We start from the raw sequence: 22,182 nt of genomic DNA, 5'->3' as shown, positions 1-22,182 counted from the left end.
GCCCTTCTCTGTCCGTAGTTGTTTTTCCCTCCCTCTCCTACAGGTAGAAGATGCAGTCCTGGCATTTTGCTCCTCACTGCTGAGAGGTGATGAGCTGCCCCAGGGATGCAGATTCCCTCCTGGAGATGAACACCTGCAGTAATTTTCCCTAGAATGGGCCAAAATGCTACTGTCCTTACTACCAGCTTTATTTTGAGAGACACAGCAACCCTTTACTACAACGTTTTGAAGAGGAAGACTAACATATAGAAACACTTAGCAACAACAATCTTCAGCCACTAGCAGTAGCAACAGTTTTACCGGAGGAGCTTAACTTCTGGCAGGACAGTGGCCACATACTTCTAGTTATGAGCAAGTTTTCTAGAACAAGACGGATCACACCACATTTAACAGGCTTAGGCTGCTGCACTGGAACAGACCCTTTGATTTGCCTTTGTGTTGGCTGGAATCAAATACTCCACAGCACTCAAAAGCTAAGAAATGCAGCTGTAGGCTCTCCTACAGCACTGAACAGTTCTCCCAAGCAGCACTTGGTGGTCGTTTCCTCAAAAGCAGCTTGTTCTTTGCTCGTTATTACTTCAACAACAGAACTCTTCTCCCTTGATTTATTGCTCTCCGGGAATATCTGCACAGAAAATCCCTCTTGGGTGGTCACGGCACCACCGGAAAGGTTGACTCCTTGGCTTTGGAGCTCCGGGCACTAAGCACAACTCCCGGCGAAGCCGAGCCGCGCTGAGCGGGGCCGGGCAGCCGCCGCGGCTGCACTGGCGGTAGAGAGGGCCGGGAAAGTGCCAGCAGCCCCTGGGGTCGTCCCACCAGCCCCTGACCCTCCCGGCTTCCCCTTACCTTCTTCCCCGGCCGGTCCATCCTCCAAGGAGCGGCAGGGAGCGGGGCCCGGTGAGCGGGGCTGGCGCGGCGGCCGCAGCGCCTTCCGCGGGGCCGGCCCGCCCCCGGGCTGCGCGCCGGCCCCGCTCGGCCGGCAGCGCTCCGCAAAGATGAGCTTCGCCTCCAAGCCTCCCGTCGGCAAGGAGCGCAAAAAGGCTTCCCCGAGTTATCCTGCCCCACGGGCCTCCTCTTGCCCCTGCGCTGGATCATTGTTTGCCCTGATCGGGAACATTTAGTAATGGGGTAAAGCGCCCGGGGAAAGTACGGCCAACAAAGTGCTCTGAGGCTAGCATGATTCACATGGCTAAGATTTACACAGCTCTCCTTGAGAGAGAGAGTGGTAAATCCACAAGCAGAACTGATAGCTTGCTGCAGGAGCTTTTCAGGATCCTCCAGTAAAACCCAGCCTCACACTCGAGGAGAAGGGACACAAATTGACTGGAGCTGAGAAAGAGTAGCATAGCCACGATCTGAGGCAAATATAAACTGCCAGAGGTAGGGCTGGAAACATATTTCGAACAGCCTATATTAATCTTTGAGATATACTAGTATACAGCATGTACACGGTAGGTGGAAAGCATCATCTTGGGACCGACATCTTTGGGCTTGACTCTTTCACTTTATTACTCTTCCCACCATGCGTTAGAAACAGCTAAGGCCTGCTTTTCCTTTTTGAGTACTGCTGTTTCTGCAGAGTTCATTAATATTGTCAATGCTTTGTAAAGGTACACAAGGCCTCAATGAGGGAACTCTGTAAGATACTCAGGCAACACCATAAAAAAACAATCCCTACCCCCCCAAAAAAATCAAAGGCTTGCATACAAGGCAGTGGAGAATATCACAAAAGCAGAGCAACATTAAAGATGACTGGGAGCTTTGGGACAAGTAGTGATCAAGTCACAGCAACTGTCTAACCAAAACCACCAAAAACCCCAACTACTACACAAAATAAACCAAACACACTAAACCTGTGCAGAAAATTAGTTCTAGACGGAAGAAGCAGAACCAGCATTGATCAGCAGGTTATGTCAGATTGAGGCTAGGGACTGTGAAGATCTGCCCTATTTCTAGTGAAAAAGACACACAGTCAGCAAATACAATCCTTGAGCTCCCCAGAAATGCTAGACTTGCACATATTGAAATGTCCTCAAAAGCAGCTCAGAACATCCCCCTTTTTGTGGCCATACATCTGCAAGAGCTGTTGTCTGGGAGGTCATGTGACAGAGTGACCTTGACACTCTCTCAAGGTCCTGCTCCTGCATGGATGGGCTGGGTGGGAGGTTAGCTACAGCCTCAGCTGAGCACAGCCATAATCTTGGATACTTGGCACTGCAGTCCTGATGTAGTCTGAAAGGAGGCATAACCTTCTTTCTTCAGAACCTCTGCACAAGTGGCAGGTATCAGTCAGCCAGCTGGAAATCTCAGAATCAGCTTTGCCCAGTTATTTCCAATAACAGTCAGAGAATAAAGCATCACAGTCTGCCCTAGTACCCTGCTTTCCCAGGTGGACAAATTAGGGACTAATTAATTACTCTTGCTATTCTGTGCAGCCATGCTGTCTTTGCAATAAAAACCCAGAAGTATCTTACACAGCCATGGCATCACAATAAGGGCAGGGTTCTCATCTGGACACAGGGGCTCCAAGGGCCCCCAGCACAAAGTTTTGGATTCAGCAACCACAGACTTTTTTGCAGTTTCCTCACAGTCTTTTCCTGCATTTCTCCTTCATTATTTTTTAATGCAGTCCTTATGCACCACCTAGAATTTAATCTCTCTGCAGGTTTTCAGACCATCACAAGAACAAACATAAAAAAAATCATTAAAGGTTCATGTTAAGAGCTGAAGTAAACAGATAGCTAACAATACTGTCTAGTAGAGCACAGCTGGATGAACTGGACATTGCCTGACAGAGATTTATCATGTGATATGTGCTCAGAAAAGTATTGCTTGTGGCTAAGAAGGAACCATTTTTTTCAGAGAGCAAACACCATTTATTATTATTATTATTATTATTATTATTATTAGTAGTAGTAGTAGTAGTAGTAGTAGTAACAACAATAGTTATAGATTTAGATTCCTGGTCAATTCACTGCCATTTTATATAAAATATAAAGTGACAAAGCTGTGGGCTTTATGCTGCCTTTTAGGTGGCTGGTTCTTGGGCAGACCCAGTCCCTCTTCTTGAGCCTGGACTTGAACCACAGATGAAATAGAATTGCTGCTCACTTCAGAGTGAGGGGTGTCAGTTCAAAGAGTTTCCAGCAGAATTCAGAGAGTCCTGATAGCATTTGACTTTGATAGGACTGCTAACGTGAGTGAAAGGCTACAGGATACTTCACTAATCCTCTTATCTATAGACTTCATAATGTATTAATTATTCAGTTTGCCATAGTTAATCTTTCACAGTGTAATCTTTGTATGCAGTCAATTCCATAATATTTTAAGTACATATCAGCTGATGTTATAAATTGCATCAGTTGATATATACAGTAGCTTCTTGTCTTGCCTTGGAGTGGATCATTGGTTGATAGACAAACCATTTATTGTTACACGTGGTCGTATGGAACTATTTTATGTTCTTATGAATAAAAAAAAGTAATTGAATATAAAACCAGTATAGAACTAGCACAGCAAAATTTATAAACTACAACCTAGAAAGCCACAAACATCACACAAGGCAAATACTCATGAGGGATATTGCTTCTCTCTAGATTTAGTGCAAATCAGAAGAGAACACTACACAACACTTAAGAAGAACTACAGATAGTGAAATGCCCAATTTAAAGGAGCCAGACTAGCAAAATCAAGTATTCTAAGATATTTTTGTCTAGAATAGGGAACATAATTTCACCACATATTTCAGATGAGCTTTTCTTACTTTCAAGTATATTTAGGACACCTAAGGACAGGTCCTTTGGTCAGCATGAGGACATTGTTTGGTTCTATCATTATGCATCACTGGTGGGTCATATGGTCCATTCCTGGTTCTGTAGTAAGCCATGCCACTAATAGAATCAGAGGAAGGAGACATTCTCTAATTGGGAAACAGTTTAAAGGAACTCAGTAATTCCTCATTTGCACTGTATTCTTTTAAAAAAAAAAAAGGAATTGCAGAGAAAACTCGTATTAAAAGTAGTGTAAAATAAGAATCTTCTCTATCTCAAGCAAAGTTCTCTGTACTTTTTGCTGTCTCTCACAAATGAACAGTAACTAATAGCTTTGGGAATTTGCTGTTGAGTATTCACTGACATAAATTTTGCTATAAAATAGTATTAGGAGTATTCATCTTAGCCATTGTAGGGAAATTCTTCTTCTCATTTTGGCAGGCTGTGTACTTACTGAGAATATCTTCCATCCTGGAAAGACATGAACATGGCTTTCAAGAGCTACAAATACTTGGCAAAATCCTGTTACTTGGCTAGGGCACAAAAGAAGGGAGCGGCATGAATCACTCTGTGCCTGTAATCTCTCAGGGTAACGCTTCAAACACACAAACATGAATTCACTATTTTAGAGCACTCCACAGCAGGACCGTGTTGTAAGCAATCCTTTGTCAAAGATGATTATTACATCACAGACTGTGTACTTGTGTGACACCCATGCATGGATGGACAGGCACAGGGCTCATGCCAGGGTAACTGTGATGAATACAAACTTCACGTGAGTCACTGACATTTTAAAAACTCATCAGTTCTGGGACAAAAAACAATATACCTGTGCCAAATGTGTATTAATACGATGTTTACAAATGAATGCTTCTGCACCTGCTAGAATACAAATATTTTAACAGGTGCATTTGAAAACTCTCCAATGTTATTGCTTAAGACCAGCAATAGTAATAACTATTGTTATTACCCAGCTCATTGTACAGAAATAATCTAATTTTTTCATCTCTTTGTAATAATGGAACAAACATGCACAAATACAATCAGTCCCGAACAACTAACGAGACAGACACAGCAGAAAGAATAATTTCTGTTGCATGTTATAATGTCTAATGCAGAGCCATTGTACCAAAAAATACTGTATACAGATGTGTAAGTCATGGTTTTCTAGAAATAGATGCAGTTTAGAAAGTCTGACACTCTTTTTGGCATTTTTGTTTTCTGTTCTACATTTAGATTAATTAGTGGAGCAAACAGAAGAATGAGTTACTCTAGGAATGACTAAAATGATTTAATCTTAGAAATACAGCAAAGGCTCCTTAGGTCCAGCATTGGCAGGAAAAAAAGCCACCAAACCATTCTATTTCATGTAACATTAAAATTGCATATCCTTTGCATACAGTAGTCTCAGGGTATCTATAAATTTGTTGTAGTTATGTTAGGCTTGGAGAAAAAATGTCCAGAGCAGAAATTGAAAACACTTCAAAAGCAACACTTCCAAAAAAAACCCCAAAAACCACTAAACCCAAAACAACCAAAACCCATAAAGAGCATAATAAAACATACTAATTTGTGAAGAATCTGGTGGTGGCAGAACTATACATTTCTCTCTGAGCTGCACAGTCTCTTTAGCACAACAGCTGCAATCTGCTTATTTCCGCAAGCAATGAAGATGACTTGTGTTGTCTTCCAAGAAGCATCCAAGCAGCATCTTCACTACATTCTTCCCAGCTGTGGTAGTAGGTATGTTAAAAACTGCACAAAAGGCACAGAAGTCCTTTGCACATGGCAAATGAGAGTATAAAAAGCTGTGGTGTGTTCAAGGCTTAATGCTCTAAGGGCAGTAACAAAGCGGCGCAGTTACCCCTTTGCACCTCATTCCTGAAGGCAACCTGAAATTTCATAAACCTGGGGGTTTGAGTCACTAAACTGCTTGCTGCATACCAACAGTTTTACTCACAAAGTGGCAACATGATATCTGCCAAGCCAAGTCTCCCCTGTCCGGTTGCAGTCTGCAGTTCATTCAGCTTGTAGACTCCACATGGGTATGGATGGATTGCTGGAGGGGTGGCAACCAGGTCCTACCTATCTTACCACCTTCTTTGCCATTGTGCTGGGTTGCTCTGCATGGCTGTGTAATGCCTTTTGAGCTTACAGCTGATGGATATGCTTCCCTTTAAGAGACAGGCTGATATCTCACAGGCCCCCAGCCTGGAAAATCACACCACACAGACTGCAAGACCTCCAGAAGCAAAGCACTCCTCACAGAACTCACAGAAAAAGGTAAAGGTACTACTCAGTTGAGTGATAATTTCTGGTGCAAGGACAGAAGTATGAACACTACCATTCTTCCCCAGCTTATTTCTGGTAACAGAATTTTAACATGAGATTGCAGGTCAGAGGGCAGTGCAACCTACTTCTGGAAACACCCCCTAGAAAAGCTAGGGAAGGAAGACCATTTACAACAATATACAATTCCTGGCAAACTTGTTTGTTGACCCCAGACCATTTTCATCTGCAAGTCAGGTAGGTAAAATATTTTTTATCTGCAACTGCAAATCACTGTGTGCAATGTTTACAGGCCTGTATCAATAAACCAAGTTCATAATTTTAAAATCTGACTTTAAAATGACATAATGGGTTTCTCAGTGCATTTTATGAGAGGAATTATTTTTTCATAGTGGGTTATTTCAGATGCTAACAAATGTCACAACTTCAGCGAAAGAAGGAAAAAAACCTCAGTAAAAAAATTGTGCTGCCTTAGTCTTATGACAGTACCCACTAATGTTTATTAAGATGTGCTTTTGCAGAGACAACCCCCCCTCAGTTTCCCTTCAAACATCCAAATTCATCCCAGTTCTTCTCCCTTCACTGTGTCTATCCTCCCCTCTGTGAGCTTTTTCTCTCGCAGTTTTTGCCCTTTTGCCCTGCCCGTCTACAGGGTCACACCTTTGCTTTCTATTAAAAAAAACCTTTTCCATAGCAATAATAGTTTGTAAAACTATTGCCTTCTCACACCATCTTTCTCTCACCTCCAAGATTTTGGATTATGCTGTTTGCTATCTCTATCTAATTTTCCTGTAGTTAAGTGGTGACCCCTTAAATCAGCTTTCTGCTTTCTGCTTTCTCACTAATCCATCAAGCAGTTCTTTTAAAGGCTGATAATATTCCCATCTATCAGAGTCCTCCATATTGCTGGAAGAGTCAATAGTGACAGTGACCATTCACTCACAGGACAATCATGATTTCCAGTTAATTGAGCACAACCAGAAGTAGGATTCTAAATATAAAAAAGATCAATGGGGAAAAAAGAAATTATCAAATAAAACCAAGAGAGAAAAATTATCCCAAAGCAGTTCTGCTTTCTCCTATCTGTGACCATCATCACATATTCATCCTATCTTATGACCAAGAGTCAAAATTAAAATGATCAAAATTAAGTTAACCCAGCTGCACACATACCATACACTCTGCCCATTGCAAGATCATCATCTACAGCTACTGTTGCTCTTTTACTTGCATGACTCTGAAATAATACAGATCAAAAATACTGAAGGCAGATGGGTGACTTTCTCATCCTTCTTCGTACAAGGAGTAGTTTAGCATCAGTTAGCACTTAATATGACCACAATTATACAGATGCATTTGCTTCAGCAGGTCAGCAAAACCTCCCTGAAGAAATTGTGATACCCACTTCTACACAGAACAATGAAAAAAAAGAATCAGAAGTACAATCTGTTCTCAAAAGGAGTGAATTCATTGAAAGTCTAAGAAAACTCCTTGTCATTGTCCCTGAAAAATTACATTCTAAACCAAGTACCTAAAAACTCTGGCTTACTCTGGAACAATTTCATCCACAATATGCCTGCAGAGCTGTATACAGCAAAGGCACTCAATTCTGTATCCACAGGCTGGTCAGGCACTTTTCTGTGTTTCTTTACACTGCTTTCTTTACAGAGACTTTATCTCCTTTTCTCACCCATCTTTAAATTTCCAATAGCCTACAGTCATATATACTTTTCTTCTTGTCCTTTGGGTGCTTTCTTTCCTTCCAATCCACTCATTCCATGAACCTCCTAAAAGGTGGGCTTGGTTTTGGTTTTTTTTTTACTATAATCTCTCAAACCAATCTTTAGTTAAATAATGGTTCTTTACAGTTTCTAGGCCTATCTGGTAGACTGAAGCAGAAATAGGGAATAAAAATAATATTGTTTGGGTTTTCTTTGCACTGTCTAGGTACGTGGTGTTCCACAGATTACTCAATTACCGCCAAAGCCTAGTTAATCTGTGAGGCTGGTTGCTAGCTGTTCAGATGTTCTGATTATGTAAAATTTTCCTATTTTTGACCCTGGAGAGTATAGAAGAGTCTACACACAAAGTTTTTGAAGTCACCACAAATACTCCCCCCGGTGGAAGTTTTTAACACAGGATAGCATTACACAGTGCAGTGAAATTTACTTACAGAAGAGTGGCAACACTTATCATGCATGAGGCTTATGCAAGTTCTGTGCATTTGCATAAGCTTTTTAGTACTGGTGACACGGTGAATAGCTTTTGGACATGGAATGTCTCCTTGCATGGGAAATGGAAGGTGGTAAGTTTGGAGAAGACATATATATTTATTTCTCAGAAGGGGACAGAGAAAGGAGTGAGCCATGTACTACAGGTTTGCTTATCCTGGTCCTGAATTAATGGATTCGATCACATTTAATTACTTGGAAGCTGTTGTTTTGTGTTGATTTCACATTTGCAGAGTAGTAAGGCATGTCTGGCCACATGAGGAGTGATGGAGTAACAGTATTTGTGCTGTGCTGATCATTAAAAATTAAAATAACGCCAAGATGATGGAGAACTAAGGGGTTCAGCAAGAACCCCTCACCTTGCAGGAGCTCTAAATTAAGAGACACAGGGAAAACAAACAAGCAAATGAACGAAACAGCCAAAACAGGTAGAACATGAGAATTAAAGGCACGGCCAGCTGCATAGCAGCCCCAAATCCCTGAAAGGACGATACGAATTGCCAGTAATACTGCGGCCTGAGCACCCTCTGGTGGCCCAGAAAGAGCAGCTCCAGAGATGAAAACGCGGTCCCGCAAGGGCAGGAACGCGGGAGAACGCGGCGTCTCACCGACCTTGTTCGGACAATTGATCACTGTTCGCACGTCTTCACTGGAAGACAGGAGAACAACTAAACATTCAAAACCAATTTAATTATTTATCTTCATGCATTTTGTTCCTAGCATTTGCTTAATTTTCATGTCATCTGACTGGTTAAAAACTTGTGTTAATTTAAAACTATTTTAGTACAATAATTTTCTTTGGAATGTGATATTAGAATCAAATGAAAAAAAAAAAAAGACAGTATAACAATATTGGGAGGGAAATATGGAGGGAAAAGAAGTAAATTTTGAAGTGCTTTTCAATATATTGATGCCATCAAAGTATATTTTAATTTAATTGCAGAACATACTGAAGTTACTTGGTTTCCATGCAAGGCTATTCACTGTTTTGCACTTGTATTTAACCTGGAAAAATAGTGGAGAGTGATCTAATCTGTTGTGTTCATACACCACAGCTTTATAGTTCCATATTTTTCAGGAAAAAATTAAACTAAATTTTACATATGGGAGTATTTTTACCTATGTACAGAATGTTTCATGTTTTACTCTTTTCTGCAATTATTTGACTTACAGTCTGTTATCAGTTGGGTTCACTGTTCAAGAAATGTAAAAACAGTGTACTGTTTGTCCTGGTTTCAGCCAGGGTAGAGTTAATTTTTTCTCAGTAGCTGTGACAGTGCTGTGTTTTGGATTCCAAATGAGAATGGTGTTGATAATACACTGATGTTTTGGCTTTTTGCTAAGTCCTGTTTATCCTAAGCCAAAGAATTTTTTTTCCCTTGTCTCGTGCTCTGCCAGTGAGGAGATAAAAATAAACAAACTGGGAGGGAGCATATTGGAACAGGTAACCCAAAGTGCCCAAAGGGGTACCCCACATCACAGAAGGTCATGCCCAGTATATAAACTGGGGAGTGTTACTCAGAAGGGGGGCCAGTCTGGGTTTGGGAAGGGAGGTCTGGCACTGGTCATCGGGTGTTGAGCAATTGCAGAGTGCAGCACTTGGTTTTTTTCCTTTTCTTCTTCTTATGTATTATTATTTACCATTATTAGTGTGTTTTTCTTTATTTTAAATTATTAAATTGTTCTTATCTCAACAAAAGTTTTATTTCAATTCTTCTCCCCATTCCACTAGGATGGGAGAGGAAGAGAGAGAGCCTTGAGGGAGTGGCTACATGGTGTTTCAAGCCCATCTGAACTTAAAAACACTATTAAAAGAAAAAAAAATCATCTGAGATAGCATGAGACTTCTCTTTCCTATGGAAATTTCGTATATTTACCACATTTCTAGATCCACCAGACATTATTCCTGGAGACTCTGCCATAATAAAGGCACTTGTTAGAAAGAGTTTAAGTATTGCTGTCAGACACAAGTCCAGCTGTTATATTCTCTTACCTCTACTACAGCTTACCTAACTAAGTTTCCCTGGTTTTCCCCTGTTTTCAACAATTAAAAAAAAATAAAAATCATGCATATATTGCTTAGGCTCCTATGTAAATTGACCATGTTCTTAGGCTTATGGATTGAGAAAATGGAAAATATCTCGCGTGCCAGATGAAAAGCATGGACTACAATAATCCTTCTAAATAATTTAAAAATCCAGGGCAAAATATCACTCCAAAATGGTTAAGAGCCTGGAATTTGGAGGTCTAAATGCTGGAGTATTTCAGACTGTTCACAAAAAATTTTGACTGTCCTTGCTCAGAGTCCTGAATACAGGTCCACTAAAAATGCAAATTCCCTCTTAACCAGTCACCTACTGAGAGAAAAATCAAAGTGAGAATGCCAGCAGATGTGTCTAGTTACCACTTATCTTTTAGTTTCTCATCTTCTCCTTAAATACATGAGGGGAATAATTTATACTTTGATTATAAGATAGGTATCAGAGGGGTCATTTAAAATCTTTGGTAGAGCATGTATTTCAGAAATACAAGCAGAGAAAAAAAAAAATCTCCATTACAGTTAATTACAGTTAAAATGGATTTGGAAGAGAAACTACTCAGATTTTAAAGGCAGCCATGAAAAATGTAATGAGAGTCAGATCCTGCACTTACCCCAGTTTTCATTGATGTAAGCCTGCTGCCTTTGAAAGACTTTCTCTCCCTTTATACTCCTCCCAGTGAGACGAGAATCAGGCCTGCAGCCTACCTGCCCACCCTCGCCATGATGATGATGAGAACAATAATGAAAAAATTAATGGACCTGGAGTCAGTATTAAAAATTGCTTGTACCTAATACTAATTTTCCTCATGGCTGTGAAGCCCTCTTTTTGATGAGAAGAAAAACAGAACAGTTACCAGCTGTTCACATAATGACGAACACTAATAAGGGAAGACATGCATGTTAATGAGCTGGGGGAGGGAAATCAGAAGGGGCACTCATCAGTGCAGCTGTCAGTGCAAATCCTTCCTCTGAGTATTTTGGAAATCTGATGGCATGTCGGCATGTTACACTGGCAAATAGCCTTGAGAATGAAATCAGCCCCAGCTAAGGAAAATAGCACTTCTAGAGTCTACTTTCAGCCCTGGCCAGGTGATCAACCTGTCTTTCACCACACTGTTAACAGTATTAGGACAGGTATTCTCACCACATGTGTCATCTTCTAAAACATTATTATTGCAGTCACAAATGAACAGTCAAACTGAGATGACCTCATGGGTCCAGCAGAGAACAACAAGTAAAGAGAGATGTGTGGATCAGAACTGGTAGGAGAATAAGGATGCCCTTTGTATTCTCTGATCTGTATATCACAAAAACAAACTGAAGCTTAAAGGCTTGTCTGCATGCTGACCTCTGGTGTCTTCTTTCAAAGAAGTGATGTCAACCTTGCAGTTTTTCCAGCGCAAAACACAGCAAAAATCAGTGGTCCCTTAGTTTAAACCCAGTATTTTCACCAGGTTTGGGTCACAGAAGCACAGGCTTATGCTGAAATAAGCTATTCAGCCCAAAGCAAAGTTTGCATTTAGGCTTTCAGTACTCTAATTAGCCCACCTCAATTTTGTGAAGACAGCACCTGCTCCCAGGAGTTGTAGGTGTGACAGACATCAGGCCACCATAGGTGCTAATCCATTGCTTGGAATTCACTTCCTCCGAATTTTCTGAAAGCAGTCTGAAGAGGCATTAGATTCTTGGAGGACTTCAGCAACATGAGTCCTGGTAGCTTTATTAGAATGTACATTTGTTCAATTTGTTCACACTGAGTGATCTTGGGAGGCTAAATAATCAAAACTGAGCAATGCAGATCTGGAGAATGAGGCCAACCTTAAAGAATACCATGCTCCAGAGCTTTTGACCTGCTGAGGATTGCTTAGCCCTGTTCACATGTGCCAATCCACACATGCACGGATTATAGTCCTACATAGCTAGAGGTAAGATTGCCAATATGAAGGACAGTGTTTCATGCAAAAGCACAATAGGTGGTGTAAAACTGCATGGCTGGATCTATGCTGATTTACATCTAAATCTACATTTATACATTAAAAATGCCTTTATGTTTTCAGATGTGTAAATAGGTCTTCACAAAAGTTCACTTATCAGGTTTTTATTTCTCAGTAACAGATGTGGCACTTAAATCACTACTGCAAGTTGTTATATCATCCTCCATGTTGGGCTCAGATTGAACAGAAGCTGCCAGGGACACGTTCTTTCCTGATTAATATGAAGATAGTATTTTCTTTTTTCTTTTTTCTTTTTTTTTTTTACTATTATAGCTGCAGGAAAAATGTATGCTACACAGCAGTCAGCACTTCTCAGCAGGAAAAACTGAGACCAAGTACACAGAGATCTATGAAATCAGAGATGAAATGGAAAACCTGAACAAGAGACATAAATTAGAAAAATCACTTAGGAAAAAATCAATTTCCTAGTAAGTTCCACTTAGTCTCACAGAATACACTGAAATGAAATGCAAAACAGGGAGTCCCACCCTATCAAGATGTAAAGGTTGCACAGTATGGAGGTCAGTGGCATCATGTGAATTCATTTAACTCTGAAAAAGTGTTCAGAAAAGTTCAGAAAAGTAAAGGTTTATGTTGCTTTTGCAAATGCCTGAATTTGAGAGATGTACCAATAATAGGATAAGGTACATGGTTAAAAAAGCCAAACACAAGTGTTCTATAACTTACATTTGAAGGCAGAGGGCACTTCAAGAGGTGAAATGATATGCTGATGACCTGACAGACTCCCTACTTAAGTGATCCAACAACATTACTAGGTTGCTCCTGTACATGCTCCCTGCAGCACACAGCAGTTAGAACAGGGCTGGAGGAAGCTCCTGGACATCTACCCTGGCTGCCTTCTTGGATGCAAGACTTTGTACAAAACAAGAACTCATTGCACAGGGACAGCTGTGCAACTTGCACATAAAAAAATGTGCATTCCACCTGGAGATTCCATGGCATCCATGAAAGGGGGAAAATTTCCAAATCCAGTCATCTTGGGCTGCACACTAGACTTATTTATACTAGTTTATTGGTAACTTGTTATCATCTGCTTCAACACCATGCCTGCAAACACTTTGTCCATGCACTCTTCTCTTTTTTTTTTTTTTAAGAACTGATAAACCAAATTCTTTAGCTAGTCATCCCAACTGTGTTTTCAAGTCCTCTAGTCATTCTTGCTATGGTCCTCCAGACTGCTTCAAACTTCTGGCACAGTAGGAGCTGACAAGACAGTATGCACAGAAAAAAGAGGTTTCTGAATGCCAAATAAATGCTTAGATTATTTAGATGAAGCTGTAAATAATCAGGAAACCCACTGCCATTCTCTTAGTGAAATCAGTCTCAAAAATTTCTAGCACTTCTTCTACATGCAGACCAAGGCTTTCATTCTGCAGAAGCATGAGGGCAGAGATATATAAGTCACTTTTCCAACCTGGGAAAACCCAGGTCTCGTGTCCCTCTGACCATCAGCCAGCAGGCAGCTGAATTTTCAATTGTGACTGCAATTATAAAGAGTGTTGAAACCACCAGATTTGTGATAGCAGACTGTCTGCATACCTTCAGGGTGCCTCTACTTCAGCAACCTTTAAGAGGCCATGTCAGGACAGGTAGAAATATTTTCTGCTCCTGGGAGATGTTGTGTGGATGTGCTCCTCTGTGACATTACTCTGATCATAGTCTGTACTTATGAGGCTACGCTGGAAATAAAGTGGTCTCCAGCTTTTGCAGCCCTGGTGATAATGTCAGTGCCCTACTGAACAAGGCAACTGTAGGTCAGTGCATAGCTACATGATCACTTGTGACATGAAACCAGGAAAATCATAGGGGCAAAATGGCACAGGAAATTTATCCAATGGGAATTGCAGTCTTCAAGGTTGAAATTTGGTCAAATTCTTCCATGTGTGCTGAATGCCTTGTGGAAACTTTAATAGTCCAAAGAAGATCTTGGCTTTCACCTCTTCTGCAAGACTGCAGCACATTAAGACATTGACCATGTATTGATAAGAGCCTTAAAGATTGGTTTTGTGCATCAAAGCACTAAAGCTTGTTCACTGACTTTAGATATGTCAGTAACCAACATGGTGGTCAACATGGCTTTAAAAAGAGCAAATCATGCCAGAGAGATTTGGTGGCCTCCTACGATGGAACTCCAGGAAGCGTTCAAGGTCAGGTTGGATGGGGCTTTGAGCAGCCTGGTCTAGCAGAAGGTTTTCTTGTCCATGGCAGGGTGTAGAACTAGATAATCTTTATGGTCCTTTTCAACCAAAACTGTTTTATGAACCTATGATTCTATCACCTGAAAATAGTAGGTAGCAGACGTGCTCATATTTTAAATCCTAAAAATCATTCATTCAATTGCTGTCACCACTTACTGCAGTTTCTTCAGCCTCATGTTCATGCACTGGTTGTAAGTGTGCTGATGTAGAGTGCAGACCAGACAGCACGGGTACATCCAAGGAACACCACGAGATTTTTGCTGTAGGCCAGAATATGTGAATAAGAGACATGACTGGGGAAACAAAAACTGAAGGCAAAAAATCTGATCCAGTTGCTTGCTTGCTAAATACATTCTGTCCTGTGCAGTAAAAGCTAGGGACTCTGAGAGTAAAGAGGGCACAAGAATGTAATTATACATTAAATCATAAAGCAAGAAAACTTCATTAAGATGACAGTGGAGTTAAAGCAGTCAACAACTGGAAAGGATAGTTCTTGCATTTCTGCAGCAAGACTTGAGGGTCTTACTGCAATGATAACAATGTTCTCTTCATGTTGATTTTCTTTGTGATATATCAGTGTGCTATCTCACATTTTGAGGGTCTAAGGCTAGGAATGTATTTCTGTTGTTATTAATTCTAACTTAAATTCCAAGTAACTGAATTGAACTCAAAGAGGTGTCATCATCAAAAACACCCCAATAAACAAACAGATCAATGAAATAACATCATATTCTTACATAATCAACAGAAACTTATGAGTGACAAGTAGCTGGCAAAAAAATACCATTCTGAAAGTCTAAAGTGAAGACTGTTATCTTTACTTTGCATTAAAGATTTTTTTACTCCAAATGAGCCTTATGGATTCCAAAATACACTTTGCAAAACCATTGCTAACTGTCAACTGAGTCACTCCAACTGAAGCCAATAGAAAAAATGCCAGTGCAGCTGTCAAGAGTTAGGTATTTCAAATCTCTAGACTATTTTTAACAGTATGTAGAATATAAAATATGTAATTATTCAAAAGAAAGATACACAATATGAAAAGTGCAGTGTTTTCAAAATAAGCAAGTATCCAGATACCTGTAACATTGCTGCAATTTGGCCAGCACTATGATAACACCAACTATTAGTGCAGCTGTCACTGCACTAATAGTTTGTGATTCAACAAAATGCTGGATACAAACAGCCAGTAAATGCTTTATCTAGGTGAGCAAACACAGAGGATCTAAATCAATGACAATGGAAAGATCTTCCGTGGCTAACTGCAGCAGTATAACATGCATACTGTGGCAGGAGAATGGTACTGAAAAACAATAACACCCTTTTTCAGTTTAGGATCATGCACCTGCAAAGTCTGACATAACCATTTTAAGTCACAAAATGAGATTAGCTCAGTTCATTAGAGCATGATGCTAATAATGCCAAAGTTGGGGGTTTGATCCCCCCTTAAGTAAATGGTCTACCAGTGAATGGTAAACCATTCACTTAAGAGCTGATAATACTTGGGTCCCTTACAACTCAGAGTATTCTGTGATTCTGTGAAATTTCTCCTCCAGCTTGAAGAGTTGGGGCATATGTATATGTGTGTAGACTTCTATACTAACACCGTACTCAGTTTGCATGGGCAGATTTTGGTAGCAGGGGAGCTAACAGAGGTGGCTGCTGTGAGAAACTGCCAGAAGCTTCCACCTCTGACAAAGCCAGAGCCAGCTGGCTCAGAGATGGACCCACAGCTGGCCAAGGTTGGGCCAATGAGAAATGGTGGTAAGGTCTCTCTAACAACGGACTTAAAAAGAAAAAATTGTGCAGATGTATCAGAGTGAGAATGTGTGAGAGGAACAACTGTGCACACACCAAGGTCAGTGGAGAAGGATGGGGACAAGATGATCCAGGCACCAGACTTGGGATTCCCCTGCAGCCCGTGGTGCAGACCATGGTGAAGCAATTGTGCCCCTGCAGCCCATGGAGATCCATGGTGGAACAGAGATCCAACTGCAGCCCCAGGAGGAGTCCCTCATGAGGGCAGGTGAACACCTGAAAGGACTCTGTAAAACTTGTTGGATCACAGTCCTGGCAGGGACCCATGAACCTAGAGAAGTGATCATGCTGGAGCAGGTTTCCTGGTAGGACTTGTGTCCCTGTGGAGGACCCACACTGGAGCAGACTGGGCCTGAAGGATCGCACCCTGTGAAAAGAGACCCATGCTGGAGCAGTTAATGAAGAACTGCTGCCTGTAGGATGGACTCACATTGGAGAAGTTTGTGGAGAACTGTCTCCTGTGGGAGGGACCCCACACTGGAGCAAAGGAAGGACCCTGTACAGTGGCAGGAACAATTTGTGATGAACTGGCTGTAACCCCTATTTCCTGTCTCCCTGCACAGGTAGGAAGTAGAGCTTGGAAAAGAGGGAGGGGTATGTGGAAGAGTTTTTAAGATTTTATCTTACTCCTCATTATCCTGCTCTGATTTTTTCAGTAATCCAAGTAATATCCTGAAGTTCAGTCTGTTTTGCCTGCAGTGGTATGTGGTTAGTGACTTTGGTTAGTGACTTCTCCTTACCTCAACCCATGAATGCTTTGTTGTATTTTCTCTCCTGTCCACTGGCAGAGAGGAGTGAGAGTGTGGCTTTGGTGGGTGCTTGGCATCAAGCCAGCATCAAACCACTACTTTGTTCCTGCAAAATCTCTGTTCCTGCAAAAAATGGTTCCTGACACAACCATTTTGATTTTTCCTCCAGCTTGAAGAGCTGGGGCAGGTGTGTATGTGTGCAGAGTTCTGCACGAGCATCCAAGCCATTATCTATTTAGTAACACTGGCCTATGAGCTTCAGCAGCCAGATCATTAGGTGATGGTGACCAGCGTGCACTCACTGAAGTCAGGGTGAAATCCCAGTTGAGGATCCTATCCTTACATTCCGGAATCTGTAGGTTGCTCTTTTGAGCTGTTAAACCCAGGCACACTGTCTAGTGAATAAAAACTTGTTTCTTTCAAAGCAAAGCAAATAAAAACTATGGTGAACAAAATGACATGACTTGTTAAAATCCCCCAAGAAAACATACTCTACCTAAATCAGCAGTGGCAACTATTAATAATCCTGCCAGCTGTTACAGGAAGCCTTTGAAGTATACTGAGATCTCAACTTAAAGGTCTCCTGATAACACACCTACTGCAGCATTTTAAAAATGAGCCTTATACTCAGCTAAGCCTTTTAATCTTTATTTGAAATGACTGAAATGATCTATCTAGGCTCCAACAGTTCGTTAGTTTTAATGGTGGATACTGGGAATTGGCATATTACTGTAGCCAGGTGTCAGCAGTGTCTAGGGGAAAGAAAACACTTCACTGAATGCAAGTCACAGGACAGTGAGGAAAGAGGCAAGCATCATGTCACATGTTGTAGACGGTTGTTTAAACATATTTGTAATGCCTCACCATCACTCAAATAACTCCGAATAAACAGACATGGATTTTGCAGAAGACCTGAGGAAGAAGGAACGTAGCAGCTTGTTCATACTTCCAAAGTGTGAAAGGTTACAAGCATTAAAACCACATTCAGTTTTCGCTCAGCTCTGGCTGTGGCAAAATTCAATGTAAATGGGCAAGCAAGGTGCAGACTTCAATCATCGTCCTAATGGCAGGGTGTCTGCAGGGTGCCACATGTACAGACATGAGGAAAAACAGGTAAAGCTGAAACTCACAGAAATCTTTCATGTGTATTTCCTGATCAAGTCAAAGCATACAAAAAGTATCTCAGTTTGTAATAAAGCCCCACATATTGCAAATTCATCAGAAGATACATCCTTCTTTAAATACACTAAAGACAAACAGTGGATTAAGCTATTTTAGGGAATTTGTGAGCAATTTCCATGTCAAGTCTTAATTGTATAAAGATAAAAGTCTCAAATGAAGCATTTATATGGTAAAATGAAAAATGGAATTGCTGCATAAAAAAATTATTCTTTTCAAGAACACCCCAGTTATACCCTCTTTCTCATCAAATGCTTTAAAAAGCTTTGAACTGTTGGATAGGGGACTTGTCCACCCAGTTATGTTGTGCTCAACCTGAATAAAGAGAAGAAGGCCACTTCCAGTGGCCCCCTGGTTACCATGTTCACATCACATTGACTTTGTAGTAGATAACAAGTGCTCATAGTCAAGTAACACACTCAGACAGAAGCTCTGCTCTCTTATGTCAATCACAACCAAAAACCCCCAAGCCTCTTGGTCAACAGAGGTCAGAAAGTCTCTCAGAAAGACTTCCAAACAGAAAACACACCCCAGATATGCCTCAGTGGAGTTTCTCTTCCACTGTCTTCATGGAGGATGAGTGCACCTACATTACACTGTGCAACCATCCATTAATAGACAGTTGTATGAAGACCTGCCTCTAAGCAAATCTTTGGGAACACCACAACTTTGCAGTGTTACACAACTGTAACTGTTTAAAAACCATGTGACAACACTAAAAAAACCGAAATGGTCCACTGCTGTGCCACTTACTGAGTGTATCACCTTTTCTTTATTTTTCACCTATGCTTCTTTCCTACGCTCAGTAGAGGAATGCTGGACTTGGCTTGCCAAGCCATTTACAAAACTCTGGTTTAATCTTTACCATTAATCTTTACCATTTGCACTCATCACATGCTTATTGTTCTTGAAACTCAACCTCTGTAGGACCATGAATCCCAGCTTGAAAGATATCTGGTGAAAGGTAGGGGTCAGCAGATTTTTCCTTGCTGGCAAGTCTTCAACTGCCCATTCTCCTTGGGCTTTTTGTTGGTTTTCTTACCATTTTTGAGTTCAATACTTCCTTCTGCTTGCCTAACATGCCTACAGCCTCTACCCATGCAATATTCAAATGCCGATCAGTTCTTCACTGTACCTTCTGTGGTAATCACAGAGCTGCAAAGCAGCTGAGGTTGGAAAGAACATCTGGTGGTCATCTTGTCCAACTCCCTGCTCAAGCAGAGCCACATAGAACTGGTTGCTTTTTGAGTACCTCTAAAAAGGGGAAAATAGTATTATTTCTAGTGCATAGTTGAAGAATCAAATTGAATGATGAGGGATTTGCCAAGGAACTTATGGAACAGGAACTATAATTTTGATTCATAATAAGCCTTACTCAACACCACTTGCCACTTTAGACTACTCCTGGCTGGTGGCGTTACAGGCTGAGTAAAGAGGATAAAATGCTGAAAAAACAAGCCCAATGAGCAATCTGATGGAGGCAACTCAAATATCACAGTTTTACTTACTCAGCACATTGTTTTTTATGTGTAGAAAGCAGCTAAATGAAGAAATCTGATGATCTAGAGAAAAAAAAATAAGCCAGAAGAAACAACAAAGGAAGAAACAAAGGACTGAAGGAGTAAAATGTTGGAGGTGAACAGGTTTTTGCGCAAGACTCAGAGTGTTATACATTCTAGCTTGACAATCTGTGAACTTCCCAGTCCCACGAAGTCCAGTAGGTGAGGTTTGGCCAAAGCACACCATCTGCAGCAGGAACCAGGCTTGCCTGAAGACTACAAAGGCAACATCATGGTCCTTGGACAGAAAAGGGAAGGAAGATGAACAGAGGGCCGGGGTAGCCTGAGGAGCAGGGGCTGTACGGCTTTTCACAACAGACAGGCAGGGCATGGCGAATTTAAGAGTCAGCTCTGTGTGAATGAGGTGCTCGAGATTACTGCTCTGCTGCCTCCCTTACTGGCCACGCTGGCTCTTCCTGGCATCTTTCTCAAGATCGCTCCTGAGACGCCACACATTCATTCTTAGGATCATTTCTAAGTCTGAATGTTACAAAAGTAATCTAAGTGTACTTTTAAATTACTGTCTTCGGCTGCTGTTTTTGTCTGCCTGTCCTGTGGTAATGTGATGCACTTCCTAATCCATTCGCTGCTCCTGATCTGCAGAGCAGCACACCAGCGGGCAGCTCGGGCAGGGTCGGCGCCGTGCCTCTGCCCTGCCCGGCGGGGGAAGCCCGGGCGGCGCGGTGCCGGCGAGGCCGCGCCGGGCCCCGCTCCGCTCTTCCCCGCGCCGCCAGGCCACACAAGATGGCGGCGGGGCGGGGGCACGGCCGGGCCCTGCGGCGGGGCTGCTGCTGGGGGCGGCCCGCGGGCCCTGCGGCGGGGCTGCTGCTGGGCGCGGCCCGCGGCGCGGCCTCCCGGGCACAGCGCGGGGAGACAGGCCGCCAGCCCCGTTTTTTCCCCTGCCCTATCACACGAAGAGCTGCAGGAGCGGCAGGAGCGGCAGCATGTGTCCTGTTTGCAGCGCTGAAATGACACCAGGTGACTTGGGTACGGACAGAGGAGAGCGGATGATGCCCTGGTGCGCTGAAGGGCTGAACAAGGATCACTGCTACTGTAAAGCCATATGCAGGTATGTTTATCAACAGAGAGGTGTTGCTGGATTAAAATAAGGTGAAACCCGTTTAGAAATCAGAAACTCGCTGAGAAAAAAATTCCCACGTTAAGAGATCACAGCACTTGGAAAAGATCACACAGGAAAAAATCCATTGGAATACACCTTTCAGTACGGCTTTTTGGTAACTAAGATGCTCTCTTTCTGCTGCCATGGATTCATCTGCTGGCAGAAAGCCTCAGTCTTTAACTTCACACAACCAGCTGCAGCAGCTTTGCTGGAACAAACAGTCCAGTTTCGTCCTATGTAATGTTTTGTAGAAGCAGTTCATACGCAGATAGTTCAGGGCCTTGCACACAACATTGCACTCCATGTTTTTATGTGCCAGCTGGATGGTTCAGCTCTTAAGATAAGAATGTACCTATTACTCTTTATTTTATGTTTCAGAAGTATGTTTGCTAAGTTGACAAAATTCACTGTGAGGACTACAGAAAACTGTTTATATAAACTGATTAATTTTACCCTTAAGAACTTTAGCATTATATGTATTCACTAACAGTATTTATATATAAAGCAAACTGCTGAAACTTGACTTTGGCTGTATAAAAAGGCAATTTGAATTTAGGAACTTATGAAGTATCATAAGCTGGGAAAGGCAACAGGATGGTTGGAGGACTGAGAAGGTAAGACAGTTAAACTTTATGCTGTATCTTACTGGTTACAGCCTCCGAAATTATAATAGTGCAATAGCAACTCATGTTCCCCTTCTGACATGAGGGAAAGCAGTACTGCATTTGCACATAAGGCCTGCACACCACTGATGGTTTTCACCTCACTCATTTGTAAGAGGTCACTAAAGGATGAAAAGTCATATTTAGTGCAATTCAAGTCTTTCTACTTGATCAAGGCACACAACTGCTTGATGAGGATTACTCAAACTTACCTCCAGTTGTTTTGTTAACAATCTGTGTATTAATGGTACTGCATTTTCCACTTCCCTAGGCAGCATCAAGAGAGAATAGGATTTGTTACACCAATACTGAACCATGCCTAAGCTTCAGCTCTTTATATAGAACTGCTGAAAGAGGAAGCTGCAGTACTGAAAGCAGTCAGTCTTGACTGCGTGAGACCATGCCTCTCACAGAAGGCAAATTATGTCTTACTTCAAAAACTTCATGAAATGCAAACTTGTTGATTCACTGTTCTTACAGCTGTTACACTTGAATAACTGGGGAAAAGGAAAGCTATGGTTCCTACTCACACCACATTAAGGTTTATGGTG

At 41.7% G+C, this 22,182-nt stretch overlaps 1 protein-coding gene and 1 non-coding gene across 2 annotated transcripts in view; one reads left to right on the top strand and one right to left on the bottom strand.

Annotated features, from left to right (window-relative positions):
- PDE8B (phosphodiesterase 8B) overlaps positions 1-911 on the bottom strand; it is a 77,923-nt gene extending 77,012 nt beyond the window's left edge. The window contains exon 1 of the mRNA XM_039729614.1: positions 847-911. Within this exon, the coding sequence (XP_039585548.1) occupies positions 847-867 (21 nt within the window). The 5' untranslated portion in view covers positions 868-911. The remainder of the gene's footprint in view (positions 1-846) is intronic.
- A 20,657-nt stretch (positions 912-21,568) lies between these two features.
- LOC120512109 lies at positions 21,569-21,697 on the top strand. Its single transcript, XR_005629935.1, has one exon. It is a non-coding gene; the product is annotated as a small nucleolar RNA SNORA47 (small nucleolar RNA).
- The last annotated feature ends 485 nt before the right edge of the window (positions 21,698-22,182 follow it).

Source organism: Passer montanus, unplaced genomic scaffold (assembly GCF_014805655.1).
Source record: "Passer montanus isolate IOZ18808 unplaced genomic scaffold, ASM1480565v1 scaffold7, whole genome shotgun sequence".
NCBI classification, from domain to species: Eukaryota; Metazoa; Chordata; class Aves; order Passeriformes; family Passeridae; genus Passer; species Passer montanus.
The sequence above is the reverse complement of the archived record's forward strand: the minus strand, read 5'-3'. Positions and strand labels throughout refer to the sequence as shown.